Consider the following 27,719-nt stretch of genomic DNA (forward strand, 5'->3'; position numbering starts at 1 on the left):
CCGAGGTACCTGCCCGTCGTGCCGGTGAGCAGCAGCGCAGGCGTTTGCTATTAAAAGATCCACATGGGACAGATGGGGATGTGGTTTTAATCAGCTTTGCTGAGAGGAGCTGCGTGAGATGGGCAGTGGGGGTAAGACACAAAGTGCGTTGTAAACTTGAAGGAATTATGTCATTTTATGTGGAAAGTCGGAGGTCAACTTTTTTTTTTTTTTTTTTTTTTTTCCTTCCGTGTGTATAACGTGCCTCAGAAGCGCAAGCTGAGGAAGTGTGTAACTCCACATTTTAAATGGAGCTATCGGGGTGATGCTTTGCAGAGCCTAAAGGTAGCAATGTAAAGCTGGGGTAAGCACTGGGGGATTTTAAGTGCAAAGTTTGGTGAATTGCCTTAAAACCATTAGAAAATACATTCAGGGTGTTTGATGCCTAGGTTGCCTGCTATGGCTTACTATCATATTCTGTCTTTATTACATTAAAATACAAAGCTGGGCATGTGCTTTGTGTACCGTGATAGATTTGGGTTAAATTCTGCTTTGCTGTGAATGTGTACAACTTCAAGCAGGCCTAGTCCTGTTGGTCTTCTTCAGAGAGATCTCTTGGCCTTAGCTGGCTAAAGTTGAAAGATCTGGGCGGTTGACGTAAAAGCGAAGGAAGAATTTTGTTTCAGAAATCCAGCAGAACATCCACTCTGCTTGTGAGAAGTGGTATGTTTCTCCTGTGGACTGTGTCTGTTTTCTGTGGTTTGCAGGTACCAGCTGTCACCCACCTCTGTTTCACTGACCAGAAGACATAAATGTCCTCGGCGACAGAATCCTCGTGTTGGTGTTTTGAAGATGAAGCACTGCATAATCTCTTAAAGCATACCACCTGAGGATATTGCTACCAACATGGACATCATTATTTATTTACTGATGCTTTAATCAGGAAGAGCTTTTTTGTAAACATGAATTGCTGGGCTCTTTCCTTAAGGTGTCGTTTCTTGTTTCATGCTATTGAAACATTAATCTTAACTCGCTATGACTCCTTTCTGTTGGTCAGCTCTCAGGGGCATTTCCCTAGGCTAGAAAATGTGGGAGCTTTCAAGAACGTGTCTATTGTGCCAACTCAAGCTACTTGTGGGCTGCCAGACCGAGGTACTTTTTGTCATAGCTCAGTTGCTGTTGAAAGTATTATGTCCTGCACCCAGAGGTTTTGTGTTCAAGAATGTCCGTACAGGTCTTCACCTTCTTCCTACAAGTTGCTCCTTTCAGAAGGCCTTGGTACCTGTATCACAGAAGATAAAAAAGACTTGCATCCAGGGTCCTTCAGCAACGCTTCAAGCTTTATTTTTCATAATCACAAGGATTGCTTCTCTACTCCCCACTCAGTGAGGCTTGCAGTTTCATTTACGTTAACTGTGTGGTTGAAACCTGAGCAAGAAGGTGTAATGTAAGTAGTATTGCAGGTGTTTACTTTCCTGATGCTCTTAGAAAAATTGATCATTGTAGTCACAGTCATTATTAGCAAGCTATTTAAAATTTTTAAAAAGTACAATGAGAAACTATGATGTTTTAAAGCTGTATTTAGGTTGGAGTCTTCACAAGTGTCAGAACAAGTAGAATTGGTTTCTGTAATGCTGACGCAGATGATAGTCCCCTTATTTTCAGTGGAACTATTGATACACAAAATGCATGTCTATCCTTTAAAATCTAAGTATGTGTTTCTAATTCATATTGTTTCTTCTAAAAGCTTCTGGAAAGCATGTTATCAAGAATTTATGCTGTTGCTATTTTCGTGATGGAAAAAATGATCTAAAATTTTCGGAACCCCCCCCCCACACACACAAAAAGAGTTTACTCTTTTTAAAACAAACAAAGCCCCAAATCTCACAAAATTAATATTCTGGTACTATGAAAGGGTAATATTCTTGGCTTTTCTGGAAGATCTGTGGAATGCTGACAAATTAGAGCTCATGTTCATGCTGCAACAAAATATCCCATTATTCAAACTGTTTGTGCAGTTTCACAAAGTGTTCACCAAATGGACATAACTAAACATGATTCTTCCCTTAACTGCCTACATGTCACATTTTTAGCAAATATGACTTTGTTATAAGTGCCTTTTCAGTTTGATTGTGCCTGACTATAATGAAAAGCCTGTTTTCAGAGGAAAAACATCACAAATCCTGCAAAAAAGTTCACTTTACCGTAAGAATGCACAGCTGTCTCCTCTTCCTTCCCCTGGTTATTCAGATCCTCTTTAAAGTAAAGCACATTAAAAATATAGTACATTCCTTCAGAGCATGTTTTATAAATACTTTTGTACTTGTTCTCTTAGACTGCAAATAATGATGTGCTGTATGCATCGTTCTTTAACTATTTTGCATGCTACTCTGAAATAGTAACTTTCTGTCTAGGTGGGTGAAAATCACTAGAAAAAATAGAAACATTTAGAATTAATTATTCATGCATTTTGCAGACTATACCTTTAAAAGAACAACTTATCTATAATCTTCACACTATTAAAGTTGTTGTGGTCTTTGAGAGGGAATAAATGTGAGCTCTACCTGGCAAAAGTGACTTTGGTTTGAGCTTAAGTTAAATCAACTCAGCTGAGGGAATGTGTGAAGGAGTTTCTGGAGCTTTGGCCTAGTATATTTTGTAGGCAGCATTTTTCATATGATGTTTGAATCTTGAACATCAGACAGCCCATTCTTGGGGTTCTCTTCTATCCTGAGTTTGTGTGCATGGATACATATCAGATTATTATTCAGCAGAGTGCATGGCTAACTTGAAGCAGAAAAGTCCGGCTAATTTCCAGGCAAGCTGTTGCAATGATATGTGGAGTGAGATCTGGGGAAATGTTTTGTCAATAGAATGGGCTGTTGGAACCTAAAACAATCAAATGTGTATGTGCCTTGTTTTAACTTGCTAAGTGCTATGCAGAAAGAGGGCCCCACTGAGATCTGATTATCTGTAGACTTGCATAAAACATTACTGACTCTTGTTATGTGCACAGTGTAGATATCCTTGTTCGGTGGGTTTTATAGATCACTTTAAAATTTAGATGTTTTACTTAATTTTTGCTACAGATCACTTTTTTCTGCTGCTGTGTGAGGTTGCTACTATGCAGCATGTAGAAATGACAATGGTATGGCCTAGTCCTGAAAATTGGAAGTTGGACAGCAGACTTGCCAATGGACAAGATGATATGCTGTGGTCTGTTTTTTTTATTCCACTGTCCATATAAATTTTTCTTTCAGGATACCAGTTTGGGGGAAGTTATAAAGATACAGCAAAACAGAAAAAAGAATTATGGGCACCTATTGCTCTTGACTAAAAGATAGAAAAGTTGAAATCTAGCAGGAGGGGGTCAGTATATATACACACATGCTAGTTGATAGATAACAACTGATTAAACTGGTAGAGCAGCAGGGGGAACTTGGGATAAGTTCATTGCATCATCAGGAGCAGAAGCCTGGTTTACTATACATAGACACATTGCAACCAATATTGTATGATTAGTTCATGCAGAGAGATTCAAGCTAGATTAGGTGTTGTGGGCATTATAGCCAAGGATAGTATAGAGATACCTGTAATACAAGCACTTGCAGAAAGCTAGTCAGCCGTTCCATGACACACCACTGAAGCTTGACTCAGAAGGCATCCTACAAAAGAGAAATAGCCTAACGGACTGTTAAGAAAATTATATATTTTTCTTTTATTGTATTGGTTTAGTGAATCCTTCAGGTTGGTAGAAGCGGTTGGATTTGCCAGGTGTCCTATGTTTTGCAGTCCCTGATGACTTCTGTTGTTTTGTTTGAAGTCATTTGTGAGAGAGACCTTTTAATCACCTATCTCTGCAGAGGGACTTCGCTAAACTTGAACCCATTTGAACAAAGTCTTTGAGCTGCAACCTGACAACATGAGGAAGATGGGCCAGAACCCTCTGCTTGTTTTACAAGTAGAATAATTGAAAATTTAACAAGATACTTCAATTACTGACTAAGTCTTCTGGTATTAAGTACAGCAGACCCACAGTTTTTGGATTTGCCATACCAGTGCACTTCTCTGTGCTGAATGTAAAATGCTAGAGAAAGACAAGGAAAGAACTCAGGAGTCCTGATGTATGACACCCCATTGCCATCTCAGAAAGACTGCAACGTTTCTTAGTTACGGATGTGCCCCTGCAAGAGAACAGCAGAATCTTTCTGCTAGGAGTTACTGTGCTTATTGAAGTGGGAAATACTGGCACAAGGATCCAAAGTTTGAGGGCCCTTAGACGTTTGTGACTTTCCAGGAGACATATATATGTGGGTAATTAAAGACATGAAGGAGAATTTTCTTCATCAGTTTCATATACTAAGATTTCTTATGTGAAATGGGAAAAGAATATGCTTTCATAGAAAGGGAAGTCAGGTCATCTACAGATTTATTTATTTTGAAGCCTCAATGTTATTCTAAGGTGTATGGTATAGATATTTATGGGTATACTGCTAATTTACTGCATTTGGAGGTCCTGAAGAAAAGCAAGAGAATAGTGAGAAAACACATTTGTAAGTTCAGTCTTAAATTTACTTCCGTTTAGACAGAAGTACAGTAAGTGAGCAAAGCTCTTCTCCCTGAATTGTTCTCTGTCAGTGCTTCCTCTCATGCTGCACACCCACCCATCAGTTAATCTAAATGCTTTCAGTAAACCTGTGCATAGAATTTAGTATAATACAGACTTTAGTATGATATAGGAAATACATGATAACTACTAGAAATAGAATAGGATAAGAATAAATGTAGAAGGTTAGCCTGTATGCGTAATTATTAAAGGAAATATATACCAATTTAGCATGAATTGGGCTAACTGGAAGTTAGATGACCAGAAAGTAGAAAGTATTGAAGGTGAAAAAGAAATGAGCTGAGGTTTCCTATGCACAAAAGAGTCAGATGGGATGATCTGACTGTGAAGTAGGCACTAGATGTATTATTTTATCTTTATATAAATTTAGATACTGTACATTACTGATTAATCTGAAGGGGGGAATTGCCTTAAGGTACTATACATGTGATTTTTTTTTTTGAGCTTCTATTCCTGCAAATGCTCATATTTCTGAGCATATTTTCCAAACTGTTCTTGAAATTTACTCACTGAAGGCAGTTGAGCAAGATTTTTTTCCTCCAAATAGATCAGTTCCCTATTGGTCTTTTTTGAGGTGACTTTTACCTTGGTTTTTAAATACCTTCTTCATGTTTACTTTTATTTTAATTTCTTATTTGCATAATTACCAATTGCTTTAATTTCATATCTTGTATTACATGAATTTGCTGTGTCATGTCTGTACTGCATTGCTCTGTACTCAGTTTATTGCATAATTAGATTAAGTACAATTATTTTTCACTACCATGAAAGCCTACTCTCCCTAAGTAGGATAGTTTTACTAGAAAGTCATGGTTTCCAGTTAATGTGTGGGGATCAGCAGTGCATCCACGTTAGACTGTATAGAATGTTTTTGTTTTGAAAGCTGACATGTAGATTTGTTTGGTTTGCTTATTCTCCTTTTCAGCCCACCATTGTGAATTACAGTCAGGCTCTGTAGGTTTGCAGTTTACCAAAAGTCTGAAACTTCACAGAGAGCAGTGCACGTAAAAGCATGGTTGGAATGGGAAATAGTACTCCTAGTCAGAAGTAATGCTTATACCTGTTTTGCATCTGTTAGCATCATTTTTTATTCTTCTCTGTTTTATACCTTTCTTGATTTTTTTCTCTTTCAATAGCAAGTCATAATTCACATTTGTTGTTTCCAGTTTTCAAAGTGATGTACATCAAGGTCACTTCTCTTCTTAAAGTCATGACACCTGTGGGGAAAAAAGAAAAAAAAAAGGGGGGGGGGAATGTTTGTTTTAGATAAGTAAAATAAACAAAAAATGGATTATCTGATTATTGTTTATCCAGGAACTGGCTAAATTCAGTTCCTAAATATTTTGCTACTTAGCTGAACCTTCCCACACATTTATTATCTAGCAAAACTAGCACGTTTACAAGCAAACAATATATTGAAAAGACTAATCAACAATATATTAAGAAATATATTTTTAGGAAGGGTTGGAAAATAGTCTGCATTCTGCAAGTTGTTTTGACAACATTACAACAGACTAAAATGGTAACAGTAAAAAAATTAATTTTCTCTTAGATTTAAATGTGAATCAGTGAATAATGGCAGTGTCAACCTTCCTTCTGATTCTTTTCTTCTGTAAATGTATGTTAGTGAGGACTGAAGCAAAGCAAAGAAGTTTCTCAGCAGATAATTCTTTCTTTTTTTTTCTGAAATACATCTAAGTAAATCCTAGTCTCAAATGAATTTTATACACTTTTTCTCTCCTGATTTAGTAGTGCATTAATTTACTCCAGTGTAACTGTTACAATATTTGACTTTTCATAAGTAAGTTGGGATTGGTTTTCTCAAGCAGTGGAAAACGGAATGTAGGGGTTTTTTTTGTGTTGTGCTTATGATGGCATTAGTAAATAAAATACATAGCCGATTGAGAAGTGTATGTATAGCCTGTGCTTTCTGAGGAGCCTTGGTATCATGGTAACCAGTTTGGCAAAACTACATGGAACAGCTAGATATGCAACATGCTTTGCTATAAGTGATGTTCTTTGTCCATATTGCATTTGATATTGATGTGAAATCTCAGTGGAAAAGAACTAAGAAGTGGCTGGATAGCCCTGCTGTCTAGCTTTGCTGCCATTAAGTTAGAGAAAAGCTGCGTCAGAGGGGCAGTATAGGAAAAGCTCTACTTTAGCTGGATTGATTAGGTGGAAAAACAGATGATTTGTTTCCAGAAAATGTTATTCATAGTACTTTCATAGGTGTATTACATTTGCTTCGTTGGAACAAGAAAAGTGTAAATGTCTCAACAGGATGTGCTGTGTTGTGCGGCTTTGTAACAAAAGTGCAGCAGAGAACTTAATGAAGCAGAAGGTTAAATATTAGTTTTAACAGCAATAGCCAACCCCTATGTTTTCTGTCATGGAACCCTGAAAGAAGAAGTGAAATGAGGGTGAATGCATTTATGTATATATATTGCAGATTAAGAAAAAATGTTCATAAAAATCACTTTATACTTAGTACATCTGGTGACTTTCACTGTCACTGAGCATCTGCTCAAGAGCTGTATTTTTAACGTTTATTTTAATACATTCGGGTTGGCATCACTTTACAAGATAGCACCTTGGCAAGAATGTGTATATATGCGTGCCTCTGACCTCATGTTGTTTTTCTTGGTTATTTCCAAAGGTGTGTGATAGAAAAGACTATTGATGGGCAGACTGTGTTCAAACTCACAATCTCTGAGAAAGAGACCATGTTATATTATCGCACAGTAAATGGTTTGCAGCCACCAATAAAAGTAATGACATTGGGGAGAATTCTTGTGAAGAAATGGATTCATCTTAGTATCCAGGTAAGTAAAATAAAAAGAATATATTATTTGTTGAAACACAGCATTTGTGTGAGAATAGTATAACTGTATAAACAGCTGCACTAACAAGGATAAATTGGGTGATATGGCTGATAATCTTGCAGGGAAGAATCTTAATTTGAGGGGCCAATTTTGAGGCAATTGCTAATTTAGGCCTGGAAATAAATGCTGTGCACACATTCAGCTTAACAAGCAAGACTGAAAACTCTCAGTCCTAAGAACACTGTTACTTGAGGTGAAGAAAATCTACTTTTTCTGATGTTAATGATTCTTGGGTCTCCAAGATGGTTTTTATTTTTATTTTTTTAGAGAGAGAGAATGCCATCCTTATCTGTACACACAAACTTACCTTGTAGAGATGCGCCCCATTTTATTATGAACACTTCTTACAGTGCATATAATTGAACATGTGTACAGTTTTGCAGGATCAGTTAAACTAGTAAATTATAAAGCTATTACCTCTTATTTTAAAAATACCATTCAGAATTGTAAAGACATAATCCCTATGTTCAAAAAATCTTTTGTTGACATAACTTTTTAATAAGTATACAAATACCCGCTGAGGATAAAGCAAAATTGAATTTGTTAAATTTTAAACTGTATGTACAAAAATCAGTAAACAAATACAGTAGAAAGTAAGGACGTTTGGTTGTTTGCATGTCTTAATAATTCCCAACAGACTCTCTAGTAAATTCTGTGTGTAAGTAAAGTTCAACTAATAATTAAAAGCTCTAATTATTAAGTATTGAAATGTTTGCCTTCTTTCCTTCATTTCCTTTATCTAGTCTATTAAATTTTGTTTGGCTTAGAGCACAATCAAAGAACAGTTTTCCTGCTTTCTTGAAACTTGCTAAAAGGTATTGACTGTGATTTGGATTTTTAGTGCTGATTTTGTCACTCATAAGAAGTCACTAAGCTGACATCTTGAATTTTTTTCATTTTCTTTTTTCCAGGATAACATCATGGTAGTGTGAATAAGATTTTGGCTGTTGGATTAAAAGAGTGACCTTAATTTAGAACTAATGAATGTTGCGCTTCAAACATTCTAAGAGTGCTACGTTAGTGCTTTTGCTGTCAGCTGCCTTTTTTTTTTTTTTTTTTTTTTAAAAAAAATTAATCTCAGAAGCTACTAAAATCTGGGATAGGAGGGTGAAGGGGCTAGCTTTAAATACACACATCTTATTTCATATTACAGAGAACCTCCAAGCGCTCCCTAGAATTCAGTCCTTTGTTTCTTTGGGAAAAGTAGTCCAATACATAGTAGCAGAAAGGAAGCGTAAGTTCTAGAGCCTTAGAGAGACTACAGATTTAATACCTTTTTTTCAAGTTTCTGAGAGCAGGATAGAGCTTCACATTCTGTGATCTGTATTTCTGTAGAATTCAGCTTTCTGTTAAGGATGATGGTGGCTGTAGCATGTTCCTTTGGTAGACAAATCTAATTCTAAAATCTCAGGTGAAGTTTTAAATATTTTTGCAAAGCTTTAGCAAGTGTCCAGAAGCATTTTTCTATAAATGGAGAAATAAATGAAAATAACAGTGTGAGAGAGATTGAGCAAATTCATGCAAAAGTAGCATTCATATGAAAGTGGATGTGTCTTCAGACAACAGTAATGTTTGACCATGATAAGATAGTTCTGAAAATGTTATAGACTGAAGCTTTGTCCTTCCTTCCAAATACAAGTGTTTCTTTAAGCTATTTAAAAAGCATTCTGAAGATTAAAGGACTATGCAATTTTATAGGCATTAGTAATTTTAGTTAAAGGCAGTAGGATACCCTGGAGTTTACAACCAAAAGTACAAAGTAGCTGAACTTAGAACAAGCTAGTGATATTTGACTTCAGTGACTAACCAGCCTTCTCCCCAGGCAATGACTAGGCAGTGAGTGGTATGCCTCTGTACTACATTGTGGAGTGGAAGTCCTTATGTGAGCTATAGGTGAGATAAAGGATAAAGGCAGCAGGGCTAGCTGTGGCAGAGTAGAATGATAGGTGTGCTTATTACCACTTCCAGCTTTTCCAGGTGAGTGAGATCGTGTAGACGTCTGTGCTTTTCTGTTGAGAGAAAAAAGCCTGCCTCTAATACCTAGAAATAATTAGAGATCTTAGTTCTGTGTCACTGTTTGTTGTAGGTATGTCCTTATTTTTTTAGCCGGGACAAGTCCTAGGCCTAAACTCAGTGACTGTTAAATTAAGATAGCTTGAGGTCCTCTTCCAGCCCCACTGGTTTTGAAGTGCTTATAGTCATAAAGTTAGTGTAGTTGTTATATAACCTATTTCTATGGTAACAAACAAACAAAAAATCTAGCTTCAGTTCTCTTCAGCATATTGTCATAGGATTGGTTTTGGATGTGAAGTGTCATGTATGTATCTGTAGTGTTCAGTCCCAAGCTATTAGGGTTTAACTAAACTATTAAGTTTAACTAAACTAACAGTAGATTCAACATTTTTTTTTTTTTTAATACTGTACAGAATTTGGCAGGTGTTAAGAGAACATTGGCATTGTTTTTATTTGGGATCTTTTTAGAGCTCCATGGTACTGTGCTGACGTAAAAAATCTATCCAGGCTTATTTGACAGCTTGCTTGATAGGATTTTTGGACTAAAAGAAAATGAAGTTTATGAATGTTGTTTTATGGAACACCTAAATACTGTTCCTGATAAGACGGTTGAAAATGTGGAATGGATATCTTCATGCAATTAATAAAACTTGTATATGTGGAGAAAATGGAGTAAATAGCAGCAATAACATATTTGGAGTTACAGAAAACCTAAAATCTGAACTTCAGAGGAAAAATGATAGGATGGGATACTGCTATGATAAGCAGAATTTTACAAAAAGAAATGGTATTCTCCATGCATGAACCACATCAGGCATAAGCTCTTCAAATTCTTTTTAAAAATACTGACTTTTACAATTTTCAGATAATGTAATTCAGAGATAGGTGGTAGCTGAAGATATATGTAGTAATGTCTCTTCTTATGAAAATGTTTTTCCTTCTTGCCAAAGGTAGAGACATCTAACCTATTGACTGACAGAATTCAATTTCCCCCAAATTTGAAGTTAGAAACATTAAGTGCCACATTCTTACATACTTGGACACGATACTGCAGATAATTAATATCTCTGACCTCCAGTATACATGTGTATTTTTTAGTAGTTGAATATTGGTAGATCAAGTAGATCCAGTAGGTCCTTGTTTTCTCTGAGGCTCCTAAACTTTTAAGCAGTGTAGCTTTTCTCTTAAATTCTTTGATGATTTGAGTCTTTGTAAATGTAGATGACAACAGTGGATCAAAATAGGTATCAATTTTATTGGAGGTAAACTTGATCAGATACTCCAGAGTATTGCAAAGTATTATTTAGTCCATGCACAGTATTGCATGTTTGTTTGGTAGATGGTGTGATTGTCTACTTTGAGGCTAGTTTGGTTGGTCTGGGTGTCTTTGGTTGGAGGAGAGGAATAAGAAGGGTTTGGGGTGTGATCCATTGCTACTTAGCAGCTATGGGTCTGATTACAGGTATCCCTAGTTTATCTGGACACAAGTTCAAAAAGCCACATGATCAGCAAATGTTAGATCTTACTAATATGGTTAACAAATAGGGGTACCTATGGGGACCTATCCCTAAGGAAAAAGCAATAGTTGCTGGTTGGGCAACAGGAAATTTGTGCCTCTTGTTTGTGACAAGACACGGATGTCGTGCAGGGGCAGGTTGGCTGGCTGAGAGTGAGAGCAGCTGTACTGTGTGGGGCTAGTGCCTGCCTCAGAATCAGCTGCAACTGAGAAAGTGGGGATTGAGGCAAAAGGTTTTAAATGATGACCAAGAATCATAGGCCTTTCATGATGACTAGAATAATGGTGGGGGAGATAAGGGGATTTGGTCTTGGTAGCAGTGTTCAGGGGAAATCGATGAATTTTTGTGTTTGTTTTTTTTGGCTGTTTTGTTGTGTTTTGCAAAGTGTGTGTTATGTGCATGATGCAGCTGACTGAGAGAGGCTTCTCTACCCAGAAGCTAGAGTCCGAGCTACTGTCTGAACATAGATATGCTTAATATGAGACTAAGAGTCAAGCGATTGGTAAAAGCTGGGAGCCTGCAAACAGGTGTTGATAGGTGGTGTTAATAGGAAAAGCTGAAATATTTGCACGTAAATGCTATGTAACAAGCAACGTGACAGAGGGATCTTGAAGTACTGGTGGCAGATGTGCAATAACTTGCAGAGAGAGCATAAATATGGTGTGACAGCAGGTGTGTTTGAAATTCAGGTATAAGAGCACGTGTGTGAACTATTCTTGAATAACAAAAGTGGAATGGTAGAATACCACCAAATACTAAATAAGAGAGAAGGATAAAAGAAAAGACAGCATGGATTAGAAAGAATTTATTTGGAATAAAATTCCAAAAGTGAGCTGAGGTAGGTGAGGAAAAGATTAGTAAATGAACTCTACTGAGGAAATCTAGGAACTTAAATCCTCAGGTTTGGATTTCAATGTGTGACTTATTAGAAAGAAGATCTACTAAGAACTATGTCATTACAGAAGCTTTTTTTTTGTTTATACCTGGGAAATTAAAGTTCTGCTAACAAGAGCAGGCCCAAACATTCCTGTAGGTTCTGGATGAAAGGTTTCTTCATCAACTAGTTGCTGAAATAGAAAGTCTAGATACCAACTTTGTTAAGTGATGAAGGCATTATTGGAGATGTTGGTCTTAAAAAAAATAATATTCACCAGAGTAGTCGTAACTTGATTCAGTTGAAATAGAAGAATAAACAAAAATGGTTCTGTCACTATGCTTTTGGGTTTCACAAAGGACTACCATGATAAAACAAGGTGAACAGATGAGCCCTGAGATAGATGAAGAAAAAGCCTGGAAGTTCTTCAAAATAAAAGAAGTGATAAATTTAAGAGGAATCTCTGCCCTTAACAAGGGGAAAAAAATGGAGAAATAGTACCCACAGCTAACTGGGTGAATAAGCACATTTTCAATTAGAAATGGCAGTCTACAAGCAGTGGGGTGTGGGGGAGCAAATTTGCAGAGATTCCTGTATAGGAATAGAAATAATACTGTAAAGATGTCAAGCTGAATTAGACTTTGCAATGAATATTAAATGGTAAAAAGGTTCTTAAGATGTTTTATATAGGAAGACAAAGCCTTGTGGAGTGAAGATGTGCTTGAGACTAAAGATAATTTAAGTAAGGTCCCCAAACTAAATAAATAATTTGCTCCTGTTCTCAAAAAAAATAATGAGGGTCATTGAGCAAAAATGAGGTGTATAACAGAAATGAAAATATGTAAACAGGAACAATCATAAAGTGGAGGAAACATGAACTAAGAAACTTACTGTGTACATGCTGATGCAACTGGATTGTCATTGTCCAAAAGTTCTGAAATAACTGGTGCATAAAATCATTTGACACTGAGGTATTCTATATGAATCTAGCAAGTTAGAGGTGGTAATATAATGCTTACACTCAGGAAGAGGAGGGAAAAAGACCTATTTGTCTCAATGCACTGGTATATGAGGATTTAGAGCACACCTTTGAAGGAACAGATAAAGGAGAAGAGGTATATGAAAAATGGAATAAAATACACCACTCCCTTGATCAGAAAACTGATTTTCAGGCAAAGCAAATATGTCAGATTTCTTCTATCTGTACTTCAGTAAAGCATTGATAAGACACCCCGGGAGAAACTGTAGAGTTGTAGGAAGTGTTCTTGGAGAGGGGTGGCAATAGATACTGCTGAAAGGAACTTACTTGTAATCCCTGAAAAAGAGATTACAAGTGAGTTCCTCTAGGATTAGTCTTTGGACCAGCTTTATATTATATTTTTGTTAATGATCTTGGTGGAAATATTAAAGAGTATACTGATAAAGTTGGCTGATAACATAATCTGGAGAGATGTCATTGGAGAGAGGATTATTGAGATGTCATACGGGAAAAATGGAAAGGCTGAATGGATGAGGGTAACAGACATGAAATAAAAGTTGATATTACAAAATGCAAACTCATAAATTTTGAAACTAATAACAAAAATTTTTGCTAAGTACATAGTCATCAGAAAAATGACTGAAATAATGGATCAGGTGGTAATGATGAATAACTAGCCTGATGTGGCCGTGGAAAAGGCATGTGTTAAGGGAATACATCGAGAGAGGCATGTCTAGTAGCATTGCTGCAGACTCTAAGATTTCACATGGAACGTTGTGTACAATTCAGACATTCGTGTTTAAAGAATGTGAATCAGAGCAGAGTTACTAGGTTACAATGGCAATGGAAAGGCTTTATGCAAGCCTTACAGGAGGCAAGTTGGAGAATCTTCCTTTGGGAGTTAACTGTACTGAAGAGTAGGAGGATATACAGTTTCCTTCTCTAAATGGGTTGTAAACTGGAAAAAGAACTATTTGAGATGGAAATTGTAAGATGTGTTACATCTACTAGTGCAGTCTGTGTCTGAAAAAACATTCTGATCAGATTAGTGGGGATAAGAAAACTGTATCTGAAAGAAAAGTTCAGTAACTTTCATAAAAATGATAACGTGATTCAGTGCATCCTATAGGGGAAGATGGGATTTCTTAACATATCTTGTTCTTATGTAGGCGTATTATGGGATTTTTTTTTTCTTTTTCCTGTAGCATTACTAAAATGAACTCTCAGCAGGACATTGGACATGAGCCACTAACAGTCTTGGAATGGACTGGAAAAAGCTACTTGGGACATCTATTTGGTCGTACTTTATTAATCTCAAAGTAACTTCCTCCTTTAAATAGTTTATGCAGCCTTCTTAATATATAGTATATTGCTAACAGAGTTATTGGCTGTCAACTTTATACCTAATAAACATTTGAGAAGAGTCATCCTTGAATAGTTCTGCAGAGGTAAATTGAAGTGAATTTGCAACCAAAGTGAATTTTAACCACTTTTTTCTACTTGTCAATTATTTCTCTCTAATGATGTGTGCTAGCTTTATTTTCCACTGCTTGTGGTTTGTAAAGAAACTTATCTTTTTGTTTTGTAGTTTCTAACAGGGTTTTTTAACAGATTGCTTAACAGCCCATAAACTGTGGGGTTTTTGGTCTCGTTTTTTGTTTTTTCTTTTGAAATTACTAGCACTATTCTAGTTGATTTCAGTAGGTAAGTATCAAGTTCTTTAGGCTTCTGAACATTTTAGAATCATTCTGTTTGATCTTGATTTACTAGTATTTACCATTGTATCTTGGAGATATGTATTAGCCCAAACACTGATTTAAGGTACAGTGGAGTAAACAATATGTATAACCTTAAATTAAAAGAAACTGATATGCACTTAAATTGATGTCTTAAAAATGAACTTCAAAAAAAAAAAAAAAATCAAAACATTTGAAAGCATAGCAATGTGTAATTAAGGTCAGTTGTGTACCTGATTATCTCTGCGTAGTGATTAATGCCAAAATCAGATCTGTGCCGCTTAGTAACAGCAGCTCCATTGTGTATTTTCTTTCTCGTATTCACTGTTAAGGGTATCTCACTTTCCCTTCAATACCCCAGAATGTATTTAACTGATTAAGAAGAGTGCAATTTAAACATGAATTTTCAGATACATCCAAGGCTGCTGAAATGGGAGATTCTTTGGAATATTCCAAGACTGATATATTTGTTTCATATTTAGTGTCCGCAATTATAAAAAAATAATCTTTTTACTAGCCTTTATTTTGCCTGATCATATCTATGTAACTCTGCCACGTTTTGGCAGACAGGAGCACATTAAAAGCTTTATAAAGTAAGTTTAAAATCTAAATGCAAAGAGGTAACCATGACTGAATTACTCTCCTGGGAGCAAAATGCTCTTAGAGTGCCTATTGAAATCAACATTATCATTTCCATACATGTCAAATATGAGTCATTTCTTAGTTTAGGCAAAATTTTTTTATAAATCTTTAAATCTTCCAGTTCTTTCAGGAAAAGGTTAAAGTACTTATGATTTAATGAGACCGCTTTACATCATAACTGTTTGACTATCAAGAGAAAACTTGTCCTTTCCAATTTGCGAAATCCTTTTTTTTTTTTTTTTTTTTTTTTTTTGCTCAAGTTTTGGAATACTTTAAAATTTATATTAAAAGCCGAGAACCTAACACTTAAACATGGGGGGGAAAATATTTACTGTATATACTCTTTGTGTATATATTACTAAACCTGAGGTTTTAAGTAGAGTTCCTAGGAAGAGTACAGGAAACCAAGGAAGCCTTTTAACAGGTTGCTTCAGTATGTGATTCTGCGGTACCCTGCTTGAATTCATGAGTCCTTAATCATTAGGAGTATTCTTTCAGTCCCCAAAAGGCAACAGGGAGTCTGCACCAACTGCACATATTAGAATTTCCTATCTATTAAATGTGTTTATGTGATTAAAATACTTAGGAGGATGGGATCTGTCCATCTAGTTGTTGCTGTGCTCCCAACAAACAGCAGAAATAAGCACGTTATACAGACTGTAACGTGTTCTGAGAGTCTGTTTAGAGAACTGTTCTTGGGGAAAAAAATAAGCATAGCTCCCTTGGCAACTGGTTCATCGTTTAGCATCTGCTGTGATTGCAGCCCATTCAGATATTGCTGCTAAACTTGCAGCCTTGGGGTTCTTTAATGTAAATAACTTGCTGCACTGCATCCAGAAATGCTACTGTGGTGTTTGCCTCTTGTTCTCCCGGGCCATGGTTACTAGAATGAAGACTGGTTTCTGTTGATTTGATAGCTCTTGTTATAATAACTTTAGCTCCTTGGGAAACGGGTATTTCCCAGCTGCTCCTGTCTTCTCTCCACTTAAACTGTTTCTTAACACTTTCCTTCCTTCTTGAATATGAATTCAAGCAACTTCCCTGAGTATCTCCAGATTTACACTTGCCGACAGCAGTTGTGTGGGAGCACAAGACATCTAACCTTACCTAAACTGGGATTTTAATTTCTGAGAATACCAAAAATACAGCTTTGCCAATGCCATCTTGACTACTCTGGTCTGGAAATTGCAAAACTAGAAATCTTATGAAGGTCTACACAGACTTAAGGTAGTATTTTTGGTGCTTTTTGTTTTTATTTATATTTTAGATAAAAATAGGTGAATTAAAGATGAATAAAGGTTCTGGAGCCCACCCCTCCTTTTTTTTTTTTTTTTTTTTTTTGAAAATAACTTCCATTGAGCCAAAAAATTTCAGGATAAATGGTTATGTGAATGAAGCTTCTAGTGACCATTGTAATATACAACATGTTACTTATACTTTGTTATTGGGCATAAAATATGTTTACAAAGGATACTTCTTCTTGCAAAAAAAAAAAAAAAAAAAGATTCTGATACTCTTACGGCAGCATACAACTCTAAAAGGCATGTCATGCCATAGTTAAGTAGGTAGCCTGCTTAGAGGAATGTATTGAAAGGCAAAGAAAAGAATAAAAGACATGCTTCAAGTGTTCAAATTCAGTATTAAGAATAATAGTAAAAATTGTATAACTAGAATTAAAGAACTAAGAGAAAGATGTATGCTGTTCGACAACATCCTGTGAATTAAACTGCGGTTGTTGCAATCAAATAACTATTTTCAGATTATTAGAAATCTGGAGTCCTATTGAAAGAGGGAAACAAAAAAAGTTATTTAACTAGGTAGCTCTTGATTCTGAATTAATCTCTTAAAGATATGTTTATGTGCGCTGCTCATAAGTGGATTCCCAGAAATGGATTACTTGGTACTCTTCCACAGCTGCATGACTGCTACTCCGTTTGTATATTTGTGTGCCCGTAGGTTGTGTAGAGGTTAAACTTTGAGAGACTGGAAGGAGCTGCATTTACTTGATATGACTTGGCATAAATCATCAAGATGACGCACAGTGTACATCTATATTAACAATTTCATGTGCATGAAGGGTGGTTCTTGGTGCAGATTTGTCTGGTGTCAGAATTTGGAGTTTTGTAGTATGTGCTGAAGTGCATAGCTGATGTGCTTGAACTTGATTCCTTTCAGGGGAGACTTAATTTTGAAGTTTTACACTGAAGTATAAACATTTAGAGCACCCCACTTCCAATATGGACACAAGGTCTTGCAGCAATTAGCTGCAGGTGTATCCAGGGCAGAGGACTGGCAACTGGTGTGAACTTCATTCTTGGTAAAGATTCACTGTGGAGGTCCTGAATTATGATTGATCACAACTATTGAACCATGGTCCTTCCCTCTTCATGCCATGCTAGTCACTAAAATAGATGTGTTTGAAGAGAAAGTTTCAAATACTTTGCACGACTTTAAAAACTTTAAATGCAGCAAAGTATTCAGAGCAGCTTCTGCTTTTCTTGGTTATTTAAAACAGGCAATTACTGTATTTGGTTCCAGTTTCTCTAGGAGATTTAAGTCAGATGTTCAGTTTTGTCATGGAAGACCCTGAACAGCTTGCTAGCTTAGCTGGAAACTAGTAATTTCTGTGATGAAAAGGGGGGGAAGTACTCCTTCTCTCCATATATCTTGTTCCATTACCTCAGCTCAATAATACCATAGTCTTTGCATTCTGCAAGAACTGCTGTGCTGGTCTGATGAAGGGTCTGTCTGTCCAGATATTCTGTCTTTAATTATGAATGAGAAGTAGGTGTTTGGGAACAGCTTTCTTTAGATATATCCCTGACTTAGTTTCTGAAACCAGTGACTTTGAAACTTCTTCTGCTAGATACTCTGTGGAATAGTCACTGGCTGAACTATTTTCTGTGTATTATTCTGATTCCTTTTTATAATTTGTATTTTTGGTCTTTCTACTGTCCTGTGGTGATGAGTTCCTCATATGTAATTATGGCTGCGCAATAGTGCTTTTTTTCCGTGTTTTAACTCTGCTGTCTCCTGATTTAATTCTGCTAATTCCTTTTGTATCAGTCACTTCCTTCTTACTGTTCTCATGCTATTTGAGGTTTTGGATTATAGAACTTGATCACATGTTTATAGACTCTGTATTCCTAGTTTGTTTCATCTCCCCTTTTATTTAAGCCATTCTACACTGGTCTTTTAAGAAAGTTTTTGAGATTTTTATTGTAATAATTTTTGGGCTGCAGGAGTCAGAACTGCACTTGCTATTCAAGATATGCTGCTCTGGAAAAAAGAAAGATAAATTTATGTGGTGGCACAATGAAGTTTTACGTTATTCATTCCTTTTCCAATAATCTCACTCGGTTTGCTCTTTGGCTGCCATGGAGCATTGAGCACATTAATGAGTGACTACCCACAATAACTCCAAGATCTTTTTCTGAGGTGACAATTGTGAGTTTATTATGTGTACATAGTTGAGAATATTTTCCTTGTATCTGATACTTTGAGCTTATTAACACATTTAGTCTGCTACTCTTTTGCTTGTTCCTTAACTATTTTGAGATACTTTTGTAGCTTTGAAGTGAGCTTTAACTTTTATTGTTTGGGTGTATTAACTACATCCATTGTCACCTCACTAATCGCTATTTTCAAGATAACGTAAAATGTTAAGTAGCAGAAGTTGTGGGGAACCTGCCGATAAACTTCTGTCTGTGTGAGATGTGGCTTTTTAATGTCTATCCTTGTCAAAACCTTTCTGGAAAAACATTTTATTGAGCTCTTTTTTATCCATGTGCCCACTAACTTCTTTAAAAAAACTCAAATTTGGGGCTTGATTTCCTTCCACAAAAGCCATTTTGACTTTTCCAGTATATAACATTTATTCATCTGTTTACAACTTCCATTTCGCATTTTATTTTCCAGTTCACTTTATTTGCTAATTATCAGAATAATTGCTCTAAGACCTGGTTATATATCATGCCTAAAATTTTAATTTCTGCATTATTCTTCAGTATCTGTTTCTGCTTGTTTTCTGTTTCTGCTGCTTTTCTAGTCTCCTTTTGAATTTGAAGATGCTACTCTTTCTTTCCTTTTTTTTTTTTAAAGAAAATGGAGTTATGATATGTTTATACCACAGATTCTGTAGTAAGTTTTAAAACAGCTTATTAAGTTTATGAAAATTTGAACTTGCTTTTAAGGTACAGCCACACTCCTTCACTGGCATGACCTACGTCATTCCTGACATTCTGGTTCAACCGTCTTAGTTCATAGATTTCAAAGATGGGCACATTTTGTCATGGGCTATATGCCTGCTTAGTTAGGATTCTGTTTTTCAGATGTTTTGGGTACATTTTTCCCTGAACTTGATCAGTTTCTTTCCTAATTTAGTATTCAAATGAACTATTTTGATGTAGGAGAAATCTATCCTTCTTTAATTCTGTCTGTTCCAGAAAAATCTTTCAATTCTTACTCATCCTAAATCTCTTCTACCTACACTGTTTGCTCGATTGTGCACAGAATCCTGCAGCCTTGCTTGTCTGACCTGCTGATACTGGCAGCGTTTCAAAGAGTGGCACTGGCTTTGATCTTCTGCCTCCTGAATTAAAGCCAAAATATTTTCCCCTTGAACCTTTCCTCTATCATTTCTGGTGGTATTTAGATGTACCATTGCTGTTGTCTGTGATCAGAGCTGGCCTAAATAGTGAGTCTCTGTTCTTGCACCTGTAGGTATATCAACATATGATATTCAGTAGCAGCATAGATTGAACTTTCAATATTATTACTAATGAGACATTTGAAGACTGCAAGCTTCTGTATTTGTCCACTGGAATCCTTTTCCTGGAGACTTATCTTCAATGCTGAGAGATACTTTCTTTTTCTAGCCTGATAGCCTCTAACCATGGGACTTCTGTGGTCAAAAGAAAAAGTCTCTTAGAAAAAGTCTCTTACCTCTTTCAGCTGCTTTGGGTGGTTTGCTTCAGTCTTGATATTTGATTTTCTCTCTTTGGGTTATTGCTTCTTTGTACTGAATGAACGTAGTTCCTGTCTCTAGGCAAGTAATTGTACATCTAACAGATAGGTAAACTGGTTTGCCACTCTTCTGTCAGACTAAACACATTTTGTTGTATTTTGAGGCTAAAATGTGCTTTTTGGCATTTGTCTTTGCTGTTGATCAAAATTTTGCTGGCCTCTCCATGCTTTAACTTGAGACCTGCATACTAAAGTGTGTAGGATCTTCCTGAGCAATTTTGCCCTGATCCTCTTCTGGCCCATCTGCAGCAAAACGCAGCTGATGGAGCTTCTGCATAACCTCTCTCTCTTTAGCTTTCCCGCTCCGTGTCGTGTCCTGTCCTCCCCCCTCACCCCCCCCCCAAAAAAAAAAAAAAAAAAAAAAAGGAAACTTGAAGTAAATTGTCATTGAAAGAGTGCTGGACAATTAGAGGATGAAGGAGTATTTGAATGATTCTTTCTAAAGCAGAATGTGATGGGAGGTAGTTAGCAGGAGACAGGAGGAGGGAAAGGCCTGTAGTAAGATTACTGGGAGGAATATAAGAGGAATCAGAGGCAGAATTTTGCAGATCTTTGACAATACAGAGAAATTCAATCTTGAAAGAAAAGACAAGGCTTTATTTTCAAAAATTGTATGGTTCCCCTAACTGTGTATATGGAACTTTTGTGGAGGGGCATTCGGAGGGCAAGAGTAATTACTTGCTCCTTGTGTAAACCGTAACAAGGAAAGTGAGAGATAGCTATCAACCTTGCAGCCTCAGTAGAGCTGTCCAACTAGTGTAGAACTGATATGTTCTTGCATTAAATTTGGGAAATTTGGCAAGTCTCAGTACTGAGCAAACCAAAATGGTGCAGAACTCTTCACTATAGTCAATTTAGAAGTCCAGAAGTTAATCTACAACTGATAGTGTAATACAGAGTTAATAATTGTACATTTAGTAACAGCTTTCTTCTTTTGTGCAGATATCTGCTTATTCTTTGACTAGTAAAGTACAGAGATTTTATTCAGAAGGGACATTTCATTTGACATCTACATCTTATCCCTAATTTACATGATTACAAGTAGTTCAGGAAAATTCAGAATCAGTGGCTGTGCTTTATTTTAAATGGGGGGAGGGGGCAGAGAGAAAATGTGCATTGTTATGAGATTATCTAAAATGTACTTTCAGGCCTTTCTGTTTCAATTAATTTTGGCAAATCTATTTTGTTTTAGCTTCTAAAAGCAGCTTGTTGAATCCTTAATACTTGTCTCTTTTCATGTTACTATAGTGATCATTGGAGCTTGGATCTGATTTGTTCTGTGACTTGGGGAAAATAGAGTCATTATGCGACAAGAAAGCAATTGTTCTCCATGTATTTTCAGATCTGATGACTAGGATCCTGTTATTATGTTTTATTGTTTGGAACTCATTTGCAGCACAAGAGTCACTTGTTACAGTTTTGCATGTAAAAAGAACAAAGATTGATCGATGGTTAAAATAGTAGTTAGAGCAAAGCTTAATTATTTCAGTTTTCATCAGAATCTGTATTTACAATCTTGAGCTCTCTCGTTTTCTCTCCCAAATGCCTGCCCAAATTTGTTAATTCTGTTCTGAGACATCGTTAATAGATTGATAGAGCTCTTGTGACATGGGTGATGAGCAATATTTCTCATTGGTATGATGCTGGTTGGTATAGAAAGTGGCAGAGCTGCATTTAACAGTTTTAATATTATTTTATACTAATGAAATACTGATAATCTACTTGCCAAAAAAAATTAGAGTACATCCTTTATGGTGCAAGTATCAGTAATCTCTGATTTTTTTCTTTATTTTAAAACAATATTTATTTGTTTAAGTACTAATTCTTTAAAAATATAGACCATTTCAAAAGTTACCTCTTCTTGTGTAGGCCTTTACCCTCAGCCACTTTCGTCAGATAATTGACCGCATGGGTTATATCACTCACTTTCTAGGCTGTTTCGCAGTACTAAAATTACCTGTGTCCAAAAAAAAAAAATTAATGGCATGCATGATTGTTATTTTGGATCCTGCTTCCTGCTGTTACTTGCATTGTCACATTTTGAAAGCTTTATTCATAAAATAGCTGTTAGTTTGTCTGAAGAATTGAAACACCTTCTGGACCAGTTTGCGTTCCAGTTGCTTTCTCATTTCACTGTTCTAGTCATATTTGTATAAATACACAGCTTGCTCTTGAACAGAAAGTTAATTGCTTCAGGAGCTCACCAGGGTTCCATCTTTCCCTTCCCTTTCTTGATCCCCTCACCCCCCCTTTTTTAATTTATGTTGTTCTTCAGGGAATTCAATGTGAAATAGTGGTGCTATGCACAAAAAGAAAGACTTGGATTGAAGGAAAACCATTTCCTGTTGAGAAGGGATTAACGTTGTAGGAGATAGTGAGAAAGAAAAGTAAAGGAGGGCAAAGAGAAAAGCTAAATATCTTTTATACAAATGCTAGGAGCATATGTAATAAGACTGCTGAATTGGAGTGACATGTTTTCAAGGATAAGAAAGATATTACTGGAATAAGAGAGACAACCAGGAAAATGAAGGGGGATTTAAAATGCCAAGATACAGAGTTTTAGTGAAGAGAGAGCTAATATGAAGCTGGAAGAGAAATAATAATATTGGTGAGGAATGATCCTGAGTCTATGGGTGCAAAACTTTTTTTACTTTTTTTTCTTTAACTAAGTTCAATAGTTTGCATTCAAGTTAAGGACAATTTAATGTAGTTGTTTTTCTTAGCTGTTGTGCTAACCTTGCAGGTGGGTCATAAAAGAAAAAGAAAAATTTCTTAAGATATAAAATGGGTCCCTAAGAAAGCCAGAACTTTGATCATTTGAAGAATGACAGGGTATATAGGAGGTGGCAGTAGGAAGAGAGATTTTTAGAGATCAGTTAGGATACTGACGGTGTTAAAACTACAAATGAGAGCTTGTTTCCACTGATACTGTAAGGTTGTTGCCTATCTCCAATTTTTAAAGCAGTCTACACAATAAGAATATTGTCACTGTTACCATAGGAAATAATATAAATATAAATCTTTGTATGGATATAAGAAGCAGAATCAAATGATCATAAAATCTTGAAATTTGAAATGGTTGTGAGAGCATGTACAAGACAGAGGAGGTAGCCCCAAAGTTATTGATTTTAGCAAAGCTAACTTTGAAGGAAAGCAAAACGCTCCTGGGATTTTTGCCTGCAATCCTGTGATGAATGGGAAATCCACTCCACACAAGTGGAGAGTACACAGTGTATGAAACACGTAGAGAGACTGCAATTAAAATTCATCCAAGTTAAGTCAAGAAAAGGAAAGGCCGATATGGGCCTGAGGCAAAAGAAGGAAAGGCAAAGAGACAGCTTGCCCCTCCCGACCTTATGCTTTTTCCTTCCCCTTCACTGTTCTTTAGCAGTCCTTCTGCTGTCCCTTTATCCTCTCCAGCCACTCTGTTTTGTGACAGTTCTGTCACTGTGGTCCCTTGATGATGTTTCTTCCTCAAGTCTCTGTGTTTTTTTGTTTTTGTTTTTTAAATATATATTAGAGTTCTCAGAACGTGATGAGAACCATTCTGAGCACTCAGCAGGGGTGTGAGTCTCTGGTCCCCTCCTCCCAAATACTTGTATTCTGCGTGCCCCTACTTGGTTGCAAATTTTATGTAATCAGCATATTTTCTTTTTCAAGACTTCCTTTATCCTTCTACAGCTCCAGTGTGATTTGAAATTCACTGTATGGTGAGAAACAGAATGAAGCTGCGGAAGCTGGTGAGGGCAAGCACATGTGTTGTTCTAACAGCTCGAGTGATGGGGCTATAGGAGAATTTTTAGAAAAATACACTTGCTGCATTGGAGCATATGGTGCTGAAATGGCAAGACACACTTGAAAGAGAAGGGTAAAACAAGCACATAAATTGTAGCTAATGATGTTCCTTTATTTTATGCAAGGTTGGGAGATTGATCAGGTTGTCTTTTGGGATCTGATATGCAAGATACTTTACTCTCTAACATCCTCTTCCAACAAACTTTATCAAACATTTTGTTTCAAGGTGCAAAGAAAAACCATGAGGAAGACAGTAAATCTAGCATAATTTAGGTCTGAATCTGAGCAAGCTGAAGTCAGTTTATACCAGCTGAAGATTTGGCCCTTGACTAAAGCAAACAGTTGCTCTCCTTTTTATAAATAAAATGCTGGATTCAAATTTATTCAAAGATGATAATGACAGAAGAAGTGGATTTGAGAGAGAGATTTAATGGCACAATGATGAAAAATGGAGTATTCTCTTTCTGTCTGTCAATTTGTATTTTTCTGTCAGTCGGTCTCTATTCATTTTTTTTTTTTTAAAGTCACAGTGATAGTTAATGGCAGAAACTGGCAACAGGCAGAGGATGAACATGTGGGCTTACAGCATTGTGGCCAGCTGATGAGTGACTGAGCAGTTTCTGAAGATGGTATGAGGGATCATAAAGTTTAGTTCAGTGTATATTGTGATGATAGTTGCATCTGTATTTAAAGCTTTCTGTCACTGAAGCACTCTTGGTTTGTCAGACTGTCTGTTGGACTGGATGAGCTGCAACTTCTTGCAATTGAATGTCAATAAGACCAAAGCAATTTTGGTTGATTCATAGCACCAGCTTAAGCATGTTCACTTGCACAGATTACATTTGACAGATAGTTACCTTCAGCTGAACTCTGTGGTTAGAAGCCTTGGTATACTCTTGACAGTGAGCTTAGAGTTGATGCCTTATGTTTATTTCATATCCTGTTTTTTACCTTTCTAACACTGCATGCGTATGTCTACATTTAAATAAATTCACAGCTGAAGTAGTAGTCAGTGCACTTATCTCTGGACAGAATGTTCCAGTGTTTCAGTTTCAGTATTTAAAAAAATGATGTGTTTTTCCTGTTTAGGCAGTTCTACCTTCAAAAGCCAATTAATCAAAGATATTTTTTCTTATTAAGAACTCCTGGAAAAGTGTTTGCCAAAGTCTAATAACAAGAGTAAAAGCGGGAAAAAAGTAGAGGATGAAAACAAAGATGAAAAAGCATCACACCTTTTGGAATGTCTTCCTGGTATTTTACCAGTTCGCGGCACTGCAGGAAAATATGTTCAACATAGGTGTTCTTACATTTGATTACATTAGTGAAAATTAAGATCCTCTGGATTCTACAACAAGATTATGCATGGTGTCATCAAACACAGATGTATGTGCATGTTCCTTCTACATCTTTTAAAGACAGGTATCTTGTAACTGTTCTGAAATATTCTGAATCACTGGTTTAGTTAATGTTGCTTATGGTGAACTTAGATACGCTGGAACTTGATTGACAGTCTACTGAGGAGAAATTAAACTTACAAATTTGTTTCAAATTATTTCCCTGTTCAGGTTTATAGTCAGTTTGAAGCAGCACCCTGATTTTGAAGCAAAATTCAGTGCTTCAATGCCAAAGAGTTCGTGTGTATACGACTTCCTCTCATTTATAACTTTGGTTGCTATTTTTAAAAGCTGAAAGTTATTTTCCTCAATAGTTCGTATAGATGACAAAAGAGAGATTTTAGAGTTTTTACTTCCTGTTCTCTGTGGAGAACAGGAATGCAGCAAACTTGACTTTGATACAAATTAACTAAAAATAAACTTTATGGTGGTATTTAATTCAGTGGTAAAATCTCATTGGTTTCAACGGATGTCAGAGCCTCCGTACTTTCTTCCTGTAAAATGCTATCTAGCCTGAGTACCAAAGATACGTGCAAAGTATCACATTGAAAACTATTCAGATGTTGCAATTTACCTCATTCTTCTGTTATCGTTTTACTGCCAGTTTGCAGCCAAGTTGCTTACAGGTGTAGAAATATATACAGACAGTATGTTTGAGTTTGCTCAGAAGTGCAGAGTTCTAATAGCTTGAATATTGGTTTTTTTGGGGTTTTTTTTTTGCGCTATATGAGGGTACTGTCAGAGATAAATATTTGTAAACAGCATATATATGTAAATATAGGAATTTAGACATGTGAATAAAGTCATTTAACAATAGTAGGTAGAAGTCTTACCATCTTATTCTGTGCGCATTTTTTGCATTTTCTATAATAAAGCTGGCAAGCAATCTAAAAACAACATGAAGTTTTGAAATAACTGTAATGGCTATATAGATGATTTTCCGTCTCTCCATTACTTAATAAGTATAGGTAGACAAATGCATTTGAAACAGAGACAGAAGTTCTAAATGAAACAGCACCAAACTCATTGGCAGGCTCATGAACAAGCTCTTCTACTGGCTTAGAAAGTGTCATTTGTCTGTCAAGTGTTGTGCAGCTGAATTATCCAAACTGGCTTGTCCTCCTGGAAGGTGTTCTTTGATTTCTATGCCATTCTCCTGCCCCCATTAACATAGTTATTACCATCTTTTTCTGTCTGTATGAGAAGATCCCAGACAAATTCCTCACGACACATTCTTGTTCTCATATGTTTGCTACATAAATTCATTATCTCTTGCCAAGCTTTAGATCTGCCAAGTTTCCTCTGTGTTGTCTCAATTTTCATTCCAAATAAAAAATTAAAATGCAAAGAGCGAAAGACTAAAACTGAACTCTTTTTATCTTGGGGTTGTAAGCTTTACCTCTGAAAAAAAGAGCACAGGGATTTTGGTATGTGTAAGACATCTGCCCAAACATCCCTAGCAATAGTGTCATTACTGCCAAAATGTGTGATAGTACTTCTAGTACTTGTTCTTGAATAATCCATTCAGCAAAGATTTTACATTTGGTTTAGACTACACGTGGTTTGTTTTAAGGGGGGAAGTAAGCCATCTAAGACTGTAGAAGCAGGCTGCACACTAGCAGTGGTAAATAATAGATCGCATGGTTGAGTGTGACATGGAATCTTTAACACTTGTGCATAGCTTAGGCTGTGGAAATGATTGCAGCTCTTTATCTTCTAAAGCAGTCATCAAGTGGCTGGCATGCAGATTCACTGAAGGCTTGGGAGGAGTAGAGGAATTTTAGGGTAAACCCTTTCTTTTCTTCACCATTTGTATTAATGTGTGTGAGAAAAATATTAGTTCTTAAGGACATGGACTCTACTCCCACTTGTCTTCACTTTTTTAATGGAAAAATGCAAAGCAAAAAGTGAGAGAGGCAAACTATGAAAGTAGTACACTAAAAAGGAAAATAAAAATGGGAAGAATTACGCAAAATAGGTAGACTCAATAAATAATAGTGTAAGAAAAATAAAAAGCAGGGAGGCAGAATTGGAGTGTAGGAAAGGAGCCTTTTAGGATGATAATTTTATTGAAATTGTGTGAATTCTATATTTTATTCAGTGAAGAAAACGGTTGAATTGTGGCAGAATGTTGCCAGCTGTTTCTGGTGCACCAATTTAAGGGCACATAGGTACCTAGATGTAAATAATATGCAAAGTGGACCATATTTGGGGGGGGGGGTGTCATTGGCTCCTGAATCGCAGCTGAAAGTA

At 36.3% G+C, this 27,719-nt stretch overlaps 1 protein-coding gene across 1 annotated transcript in view; it reads left to right on the forward strand.

Annotated features, from left to right (window-relative positions):
* Positions 1-914: 914 nt before the first annotated feature.
* Positions 915-27,719, forward strand: part of USH2A (usherin) — a 397,775-nt gene continuing 370,970 nt past the window's right edge. Inside the window, exons 1-2 of the mRNA XM_062573566.1 lie at positions 915-1,426; positions 7,266-7,431. Of these exons, the coding sequence (XP_062429550.1) occupies positions 942-1,426; positions 7,266-7,431 (651 nt within the window). The 5' untranslated portion in view covers positions 915-941. The remainder of the gene's footprint in view (positions 1,427-7,265; positions 7,432-27,719) is intronic.

The sequence above is a fragment of the Rhea pennata genome, chromosome 3, assembly GCF_028389875.1.
Source record: "Rhea pennata isolate bPtePen1 chromosome 3, bPtePen1.pri, whole genome shotgun sequence".
Classification (NCBI taxonomy): Eukaryota; Metazoa; Chordata; class Aves; order Rheiformes; family Rheidae; genus Rhea; species Rhea pennata.